The following is a 9,764-nucleotide window of genomic DNA, read 5'->3' as shown; positions in this document are numbered from 1 at the left end:
GATGCAGTCGATCAACGAATCAACGATGACTATTATTTCTCTTTTTAGCGTTTGGTAACCATTTTTTCTCGAAAATTACACTACCACGAATAAAACAGCCGAAGTGTTTGGAAAAAGTCCAATAATTAGAAGTTGGAAAATATGTAGTTTTATATTATTATTATTATTCATGTTGTTTTATCATTATATCACAAAATACAAGAAAATGACCGAATAGCTGCATCGGCATCACAATTGACTATAATCTGTAGTTATTTAATTTTATTTAGCTAAGAGAAAAATACAGAATTTGAGATATGTTGAAACTGCTAATACCATAATTATGTCAACAGATGGCGCTCTTGTTCTATCTCCAGTCAATTTTTCTAACCTGTTCTTATTCTGACAAGCGACTGTGATTTCAAATGCCACAGTTTTTAATTGTTACAGCTGTGAGACGCTGAGCTGCGTCATCTAGTTTAGAGTAAGCCATTTATAAAGTCTCCTCCATATGTATGTATATGGTCCAGATTGATTGGACTGTCAAACTATGCATATCAGTCCCACTTCTTGAGTCAAGTTTATTCATGCCATCTCCTTCAAGGCTTTTTGAGGCCAGGTGCCGCATGAAGCTACCGTGAGACCCCACACCCTCCCTTGCGCGTCTTTAATCCTTTTTTTTTTTTTTTTTTTTTGGAAAAGCATCACCCTGTGTTCCGTCCCTCCTACCACGCCGAACAGACGCTATATTCATCTGCTGGAGCTTGCAGTTGCTGAAACTCCCTGCAGGAACTCCTGGGTACTTTTCCCCCACCGTTTGAGCTGCTGTAGCACAATGCCATTCATGCCACGGAGCGAAAACAGGCGAAGCTCCTGCTCCGTTTACCCAACAATGTGGAGAACATGCAGTCTTTTTTGCGCATGGACTCTACTATTCTTGACAGAAGTCTGTGCGCAGTCCCAGCGGAGGTACACCTTTTATTTACTTACTTTTCAAATTCATGTGAAAGATTTATGAGGAGAAAAAAATATAAGCAAGGTGTCAAGGATCCCATGCAGGCTGTGGAGAAGGAGCTGGAGTTGATAGAGGAATATTCTGCAGTCTGGGCTATCAGGACATATGGCGCATTGGCGAGGAATGAAATAATCAACAACAGATTGTCATTTACGTGTCTTTTTTTTTATTGATCGTCATCATTTGATATTTATAGAAAACATTTTTCCCCCCTCAGACCAATCTTCACATGTGGAGGAAACATCACAGGGGAGTCTGGAGTAATCGGGAGCCAGGGCTATCCAGGAGTTTACCCTCCAAATACCAAATGTGTGTGGAGAATCACAGTGAGTCCCATTATATATTCACGTTTTGCTTTCCCATTAAAGCCTAGAAGAATGATGACAAAACTGTTAATTCAAATGATAGAAAGCAGCTGCACTGTATAATAGTATGAGGCTCTTTGGCTCAGCCCAAACTCCCAATTTCCTTCTAAAAATACTTAACCACAGTCAGCTTCGGGCAATTTTTGCTGACTGGCTCTTTAACATTACTGTACTTTGAAGCTGATGGTGTAGCTGGAACATTTATAACCGGATCCATAAGTACAGTATGAGGTTTAGCAAATGATATATGCTGTGGAAGACTCAGTCATGACTGAAAGTTTTTTTTTTTTTTAAATATTACTCAATAATAACATCCATAATAAGAAATTTGTCCTTGATGCCCTCTGTGATTTTCCATCCAGGTCCCTGAGGGCAGGGTGGTGGTATTATCATTCCGCTTTATTGATCTGGAGAATGACAACCTGTGTCGCTATGACTACGTGGATGTTTACAGCGGCCATGTCAGTGGGCAGAGGCTCGGTCGCTTCTGCGGGACGTTCAAGCCAGGGGCCCTTGTTTCGACAGGCAACAAGATGCTCCTGCAGATGGTTTCTGATGCCAACACTGCTGGGAGTGGTTTCCTTGCTGTTTTCTCTGCTGCTCACCCACATGAGAGAGGTAGGCAAACATGGGAAGAAGAAGCTGGGAATAAAGGTCCTGGCAGGCTTCTTCTTAGCGTTGCTGTCTTACTAAAAGCTGTCAAGGATGTGAAGGGTAGCAACTGTGTAGAAAATGCCCTCCTGCTATCCAAGCGTGTAACACAAAGCCACGTGGGACTGTGTCAACATGAGTGGCTTCGCTGAGGTCACTGCATCGTACCACAATGACCAGACAGAAATAGAAAAAATATACTTTCCTAAGTAGCTTTGGCATAATACATTGAATCACATTCAGCACACACATGCAGACACATTAAAACAAAAGGAAGCACAGTTTTGTTCTTCTGCTCGGTTAAAGCCGGTGACCTTTGAGGGTTTCATTTGTCTGAGACAATGCTTTGGGTTTAAAGTTCACTTGGACAAGAAGAGAGCTGCATGTCAACTGTTCTCACGGTGTGATGTGGAACTTCTCACTGATGTTTTTTGGGAGCATTCCAGTAGAAAGCACAAGTCCTCTCCGCAGTGTCCTATCTACTGTTTTTCGTGGAATTTTAATGGATAGTTCTCTGCAGCCAACGAGCTGACAGCTATAATGGACAATGCCTATTAACCTTGCTTGACAGGAGACGAAAGATAGGCTGTCATTAAACATGATTAACACCCTACAGCACAACGTGTCCTACATTTGTCAAGTGTCTGTTTTTGACTGAGCTAAATTCTTACTTTAGTGATGTTGGAAAGGAAACATCAGTTCAAGTGTATGTTTTTTAAACTGCACACATGACCCATGAGGCAAGAAGAGCTCCTGTTAAAGTAGATGAGTGCTTAATAGCATGGTTACATAATTGACTCACCATTTTAGCCATTAAAAGGATGAAAAATAAGATCTTGTACATTTTTGGCAAGCAGCAGGAATGGTCTTTTGCTGATTAATGCTGCTAATGATCATGATCTCTCCGAAGGGGATCAGTACTGTGGAGGCAGACTGGACAAGCCCTCTGGGACTTTTAAAACACCCAACTGGCCAGAAAAGGACTATCCAGCTGGTGTCACCTGCTCCTGGCATATAGTGGCACCAAAGAACCAGGTTAGAGATTCAATGTTCAAATCTAAGTGTGACTTTTTGATGGGAAAATGACTCAACAATGATCCCATTGAGCAGCTTACGTGCTGCTTACCTACCTGATAAAGAGCCTATTACAAGCTTTTTTCCCTAAAAGAGGATTTCTCCTGCAGATTATCGAAGTGAAGTTTGAGAAGTTTGATGTGGAGCGAGATAACTACTGCCGCTACGACCATGTCTCAATTTTCAACGGGGCAGAAATAAATGACGCAAAGCGGATTGGAAAATACTGCGGAGACAGCCCCCCAGCGTAGGTGATTTCTGTCAAGATTCAGTTCTCGCTAAGGCGTCTGTCCTGTGACTTCATCTCATGTTATCCTCAGCCTAATTTTCTGTGTTGTCATGCAGGCCGGTGTTCTCAGAGGGGAATCAGCTGCTGATCCAGTTCCTGTCTGATCTCAGTCTAACCGCTGATGGATTCATTGGACACTACAAGTTCAGACCAAAGAAATTCCCCACTACAACAATACCACCCACCACCACCACTCAGCCCGTCACCACCAGGCCCATACGTAAGCAGCAACTTGTTTCCAATGAAAAACAGTAGAAGACTTAAAACATCTGCGTTTGTTCATGTAACTATGAGGCATACTGGCTTTGTACTACTGGATACTCTTGCTAACATGTGAAGTTTATCTTCTGGTTGAAACATAAGGGGGGTTTGGATTTTTCCTACAATAGCCGATCAATAGCAGATTAAGTAATAGTCCAATATGACTGTGAGTACAACTCCCCCTTTATGCTGCTTATTGTTCTGAATTTAGTCAGAGCTTTTTCACTGTAGTTAAAAGTGGACAGTTGAATGAAAAAAGTCAAGCAAAAAACTGTATGTATTCACAATTCAGCCTGCAGTTGTGATGCATTAGTCTCTTCTAGGGATAAACCGATTATCGACCTGGCCAATTAGTGTGGCTGATATTTGGCATTCTTTACGATTATCCATACTGGTATTTTTATTGACTGATTATTGAAAAATTAAATGTGTTCCTGTAGTATCAGAAATGTCTCTCAAGCAGAAACTGCAAAAAAAAAAACAAAAAAAAACCCCAAAACACAAGCTTTTGCCACAAACCAGGAAATTAGCTGCTCTCACAGTGGCTAAGGCTAACGGCTAGCGGCTAAGTTAGAAGGCAGCCACAAAACTACCCTGAAACAGAGTCTGGAAAACAATAACTAATAATGCTTTATTATGTGGACCTTAGTGGGCAATAAAGGTGATAAAAGAGTGAAAGATTAATAAAATATAGAACAGCAGACAGAACTGCAAGATGCAAAGTGATCAGTCTCAGTCGATCGTACATAAACAGAGGAGAGCGTCTTAAACACTCCTATTTCTATTTTACACATTCAGTTATAGTCACCCTTATTAATGAAGAAGCCTAGTTATGAATGACAGGTTCTCTACTATCACATGGTGTTAAAATATTCCATTCAACATATATCGGTTCCAAATATCGTGATCTTTCTTGTCATCATCATCGGTATCGGCCCTGGAAAACCCATATCAGTCGATCCCTAGTCTCTTCAGTGCAGTGAGTCAAAAGAACATACAGTACTTAGGACTTAAAAGATGCAGCCCAGCACTGGTTCAAACACAACATATGTTAAAACTGTGTGTTTTGCTCACATTCCTTTCATGCAAAGTGTACATAAGTTAATATAGAGTGTGGGCGTGTGTGTGTGCACTCGCAATCACAGCTCATTTTCATACTCAAACTCACATTCCCACGCACTGTTGTTTTTTCCCCTTAGCCAGTCCAGGTTATTTTGGCATCTCCCTGCCATGATGTCATACTGTGACACTGCTTTCTGGTCGGCTTATCTTAACCGACTTTTCCCTCTCCAGAAAGAAAAATATTTAGCCAGCCACCCTGTATTTTCTTTAAGCCTCCGTCCTTTCCTTTATGGACTCTTTACTATCTCAAACTCGAAAAACAGATGTTCACTTGTCACATTATCTGGCTTTTCTACACATTATACACATTGTGCATTGTCTCTGAGGTCGACAGCCGCTCATTTGGAGAGGCTCTTGTGTTACCGAGAATATCCAGTAAATAAACCACTGGGGAAGCAGATGTGACCATAACTTACATGCTTGCATCACTGGCAGGCAAAATTACAGAGATTGAATTATCTTTTGTGTGTGCGTGTGTGTGTGTGTGTGTCTTCGCAGCGCTGAAGTACTCTGTTGCCCTTTGCCAGCAGAAATGTAAAAGACGAGGAACACTTGAGAGCAATTACTGCTCCAGCAATTTTGGTAAGAGCATCTGTGCTTATTGCAATTAATCTAATACATTCTAGTGTTTTTGTATTGTTAAACAGATCTGCTGGTACAAAAATACTAATGGTGAAGTACAGATACTCAGAAACAGACCCCATGCTGCAGTTCACAGTCCCGATCATGTCACTATCTTTGCTCTTTTGATTTTTCCCTGCTCATCTGAATGACTTCCTTGATAGCCTGTCAGGAACTGAAGGACTGTATACAGTCGGGCTCAGTTACCTCCAGTGTAAACACTAACACACACACTCAGCCACTCACTGTACGTAAACCGGCAATAAATGAACGTGTTGATTCAGCCTCGGCCTCCGTTCACTCCTCTCCCGCTCTCTGATTTTTTTCCCCACTGAGATGTTTACTGCATGCATTAGATTGGCATTTCAAAGAGTTCACTTGGATTTACATCAGGAACTGAGGAAAGGCAAGTGATGTGGAAAAAGCCGCCTGTGGTGATGTGGTGGCGGAATCATCGCACCATACGTGACACTGCATTTTAATGAAGTGGCGAGACAGTAGGCTGGAAACAGTTTGTTCAATTGACACTTGTGACATTTGGTGTTGTTTTAATTCAGTTAATTCTGCACTTTGAATTGTCAAAAAGTGTTCACTAGTTGATGTAACAGTAGCAACAGATGCAATAGCACAAAGGAAATGGCAGACCTCTGGCTGCTCTCATCTGTCAGGAAATGAAACAGGCAGTAGGCCCATGTGAAGTCCAGACATATTGGTACCATCAGTGTAAAGAATCCCGTTTATGGTGAACAAGCTGTGATTTTATCTCACTCCACTGGCCTGTCGCTGCTAAATATCACGTCTGCATGAGTCAAACTGTACTTTCGGTGCTTTTGGAGACCTGGTCAGACTAAACAAGGGCTGACTGAAACTTATCCATGCGCATTGGTCATATTGTTTGTCACTTTGAGGCAGAAAAAAAACAACTGCAGACAAGTTGGAACTCTGTTCTGATCAATTAAGCTGTAAAACTGCGCCTCTTTTGTTAGTAATTTTGTACACAGAAGCTGTCTACTGAGCGATTATGCTGTTGTGCATTTAACTTGGTCCCACTGGTAAAGGCTGGAATTGCTCATATTTGAAAGTTAGTACAGTAAATGATATCTGTGATGTTGCATTCTGGGTTTATGAGAAGGAGGTCAGAGGTCATGGATGGAGGAGGGAGCTGTAAAAAGGTCAGAAGTTCAGTGTTGATATCCTGTAAGGAAATGCTGGGAGTCTGTGCTGTTAATTCTCACTGACATTTTTACAGACAGGCTACACTTCAAACACTAGGAACTGAAATGTAGTAGGTACATTGTTTGCATTTCTCTCAGATTATCAATGATAAGAATAAAAAGCAGATTTCCTTCACTGTATCTGTTTCTATGTTAAATCCCCCACTGTGAATTCCAGGATTCCTTTTGTCTATAACATTTGGTGTTAATTCTTCACATTCAACATTTTTAGCCCCTTACATTTTGAAATCTACTCCTGATAGGAAACATAGACTTACATTTACTTCGGCCTACAGCATAATAAGCTGGAAAAGTGCTGTATTTAAAGACTCCCTCCGATGAAAATCAAGTCTTTTACCTTCTTAACATGTACGTATGGTGTTTTTTTATATGCTAGAAGACATATCATGAGCAAAATAAGCAGTCAGTGCAATCACTTAGAATTTCAACCTTGAAGCTGCAGTGTAAAGAAGAAAAAAGACAGATTCTCATTGGTTTCTGGTTTGTAGTATGTATTGCTGACTTACTGCAAAATGACAACTTGCCACTGTGTAGCGTTTGGTAGTGTTAGCAGTGTTTTAGCAGGTGAGCTGGTGTGCTAGAGCTGACCTGACTGGGGAGAGATAGGGGAAATAGAGGCAATGACCATGTAGCTCCACACATTGTGCGATGTGAAGTTGCTTTAAAGCCATTTTAAGGAATGAGGGAATCATTTTTGTGGAAAAAAATTCTAAATATGTAACATTGATACAATCAGATGAATTTTAGGTGTTAAATTAACGGCTGGAGACTAAAAGCAGCTGGAGAATGTAAATGCTTTGTAATGATGAGCTAAAATGAGTCAGTAACATCTTTTACTTCTTGCTGACTATCCAAAGTCTCATTATGCTACAGTTGTTACTGTGCTTGTAAGATTTGGCTTTTGTTTAAACAATAGCAACGCCTGCCAAAGTAGTAGACAATGACCTTGCAGTTCATACTAATGAAAATGTCTGGATCTTGTTTATGAGAGTGTATTAACTGTTGTATTGATTCCTAGGTAAGGATACGTGTTTTCTTATGTGATGTATGGTGTTTTTCTTGGTAAATTACAGCACTTTTGTGTGCTTGATGTCACTTTTCATCCCTTCTTTTGTGTGTCTATGACAGTGATAACTGGGACTGTCATTACCGCGGTGATTAGAGGAGGAAGTATGTACGCCACCATTTCTATCATCAACGTGTATAAAGAAGGAAGTCTGGCAATCCAGCAGGCAGGAAAGACAATGAGCACCAAGATCATTATCCTGTGCAAGAAGTGCCCGTTTATCAGAAGAGGTGAGTGCACAGCATGCTGGGGAAATTTAATTGGCTCAGTGTCCTTGAGGAAATAGTTTCTGATGTATGAAGAAAGAAACAAATGAGCCATTATCTAAATGATGGTAATCACTGTGCACTTCCTGGTTGACTGTTTTGAATAACCTATGGCTCTGAGTTTGCCTCCTCTGCTGTGCCGTCATGCTCGGCTGACGGATCGAAGCGTTAGGTGAGCGGCAGAACTCACTGTCCAAACAGTCAATGAAACTCAAAATATGTTTATATGCGTGCGTATAAACATACAGCATACAGACCTGCCACGTGCGGTTTCTCATATTCGGCCTCCCTGAATGTCTCTGCCGTTTCCGCCACTGCATTCAGGTTTTCTTTGTGTGACCTCACCAGGCTTGAACTACATCTTCATGGGCCAGGTGGACGAGGAGGGCCGGGGAAAAATCGCCCCGCACCACTTTGTCATGGCGTTTAAGACGAAGAACCAAAAAGGACTGAACGTTCTGAAAAACAAGCAGTGCTGAGTTCCAGTAGCTCTGAGGATCTCCGTGGAACCGCTCTGCCCGAGGCTCAGCTGTGGATGGAAACAATTAAGCTAAAAAAAAACAAAAAACAAACTCTCCTTCTCAACAAAAACAACAACAGAAAACACAGAATCTGCATGATTCATTCATTTAAGGGGAGCTGAGATTGGCATGTTGTTAAGTTTTGGGAACAAACAAGAAAATCAGAAATGTGTCTTCTGTTAAAAAAGAGCTGTCTGTCAATCTGTTTTGCAGCCTCAGTTTAATCAGCTGCAAAATTAGTTGAAATTTCCACCTCTATTCTCGGACCGTTCCCTGCGTAGTCACATTCCTGTCACGCTCCGAGCAGGGAATTAAATTGTAGCCAGTAACTGGAGCCAAAACTGGGGAATAGTACAGCGATTCATGGACATGTTTCATAAGTCAAACATTACTTGAATTGTTTAAGAATTTCACAGTACACATCTGTTCTGACATCGCATAGTGGCGCTTTTACCCTCAAATTATTTTCTATTCTGTGTTTCAGTTTTTCCCTTTGAGGCTGTAGAGCACAGTGTGGATAAAGACTCTAATGCAGTAAACAAAGATATCTGTCTGGCAGAATAGTCTTAAATTTTATGATTAATATCAATGGGGGGATTTGTTGCAGCTGATTGTTGTAGTTTTAATGACGGTGTAGCAGCCTGCCATTAATTTCCTGTGTTCAGTTTTAATGGGCAGGTTTGGAAGTTTTAAAATGTGGTGATTAAAGTGCAATATTTAATATATACATGATTCTTTTAAAAGGATTTTCTGCTGGTTTTATGTGAAACAAATGAGGATCTTCCTAGCTGAAGCTTTTTTTTTCTTTAGTTTGTTTATGGATGCAAAGCACCGCCGTCATTCACTTACTGTCATTGTTTTTAAAAGGCAAAGACATGAAATGAAAACTATTTTCATATGAAAAAGTCTATGAATATTATTTATATTTTATTGTGTTCATCTGCCCAAATAAAAACTCCTTCAACATTTTCCTTTTTGCTTGTCTCGTTGCACAAGAACTTGGAGCTGGAAGCTGAAAAATGCCAAATAATATTTGAAGGGATGTGTTTAAAGCAGCCGAGGCAACTGTGCTCGGCTGAGCATGAGAATAGATCAGGGGTGTGTAATGTGACTCTCACGTGGACCCGACCACAGGGGAGTTGGCTGAACATCGACTGTTTTCTGGCTCTCACACCTGTTGTAGCAAAAACAAAAAACCAAAAACAAAAAAACAAAAAAATCAATTTTCAAGTAGAAATATCAAGGCACTTGGCTTGTATTCAGCAAAATGTCTCTCCTCTTTATGCCATTAAATCTCCA

The 9,764-nt window shown here is 40.8% G+C and overlaps 1 protein-coding gene across 2 annotated transcripts; it reads left to right on the top strand.

The window, feature by feature from the left end:
* Nucleotides 1-716: 716 nt before the first annotated feature.
* Nucleotides 717-9,434, top strand: pcolce2b (procollagen C-endopeptidase enhancer 2b). Of its 2 annotated transcripts, none has more exons than XM_035956965.2 (9): nt 717-948; nt 1,212-1,320; nt 1,722-1,977; nt 2,921-3,045; nt 3,195-3,331; nt 3,430-3,593; nt 5,255-5,338; nt 7,741-7,908; nt 8,269-9,434. In XM_035956965.2, exons 1-9 carry the CDS (start codon nt 815-817, stop codon nt 8,421-8,423), a joined length of 1,332 nt encoding a protein of 443 aa, XP_035812858.1. In that variant the 5' UTR covers nt 717-814; the 3' UTR covers nt 8,424-9,434. The 2 variants fall into 2 exon arrangements, with proteins under 2 accessions (XP_035812858.1, XP_023145315.1); XM_023289547.3 differs by having other exon boundaries at nt 720-948; nt 8,293-9,434.
* Nucleotides 9,435-9,764: the final 330 nt, after the last annotated feature.

This window comes from Amphiprion ocellaris, chromosome 22 (genome assembly GCF_022539595.1).
Source record: "Amphiprion ocellaris isolate individual 3 ecotype Okinawa chromosome 22, ASM2253959v1, whole genome shotgun sequence".
NCBI classification, from domain to species: Eukaryota; Metazoa; Chordata; class Actinopteri; family Pomacentridae; genus Amphiprion; species Amphiprion ocellaris.
The sequence above is the reverse complement of the archived record's forward strand: the minus strand, read 5'-3'. Positions and strand labels throughout refer to the sequence as shown.

Bases quoted from the DNA above. Each gene is read 5' to 3' on its own strand.
- pcolce2b (XM_035956965.2), top strand. From the start codon at position 815: ATGCCATTCATGCCACGGAGCGAAAACAGGCGAAGCTCCTGCTCCGTT. The intron at 949-1,211 runs GTACACCTTTTA...TTCCCCCCTCAG, and splicing joins TGTGCGCAGTCCCAGCGGAG to ACCAATCTTCACATGTGGAG. The intron at 1,978-2,920 runs GTAGGCAAACAT...ATCTCTCCGAAG, and splicing joins TGCTCACCCACATGAGAGAG to GGGATCAGTACTGTGGAGGC.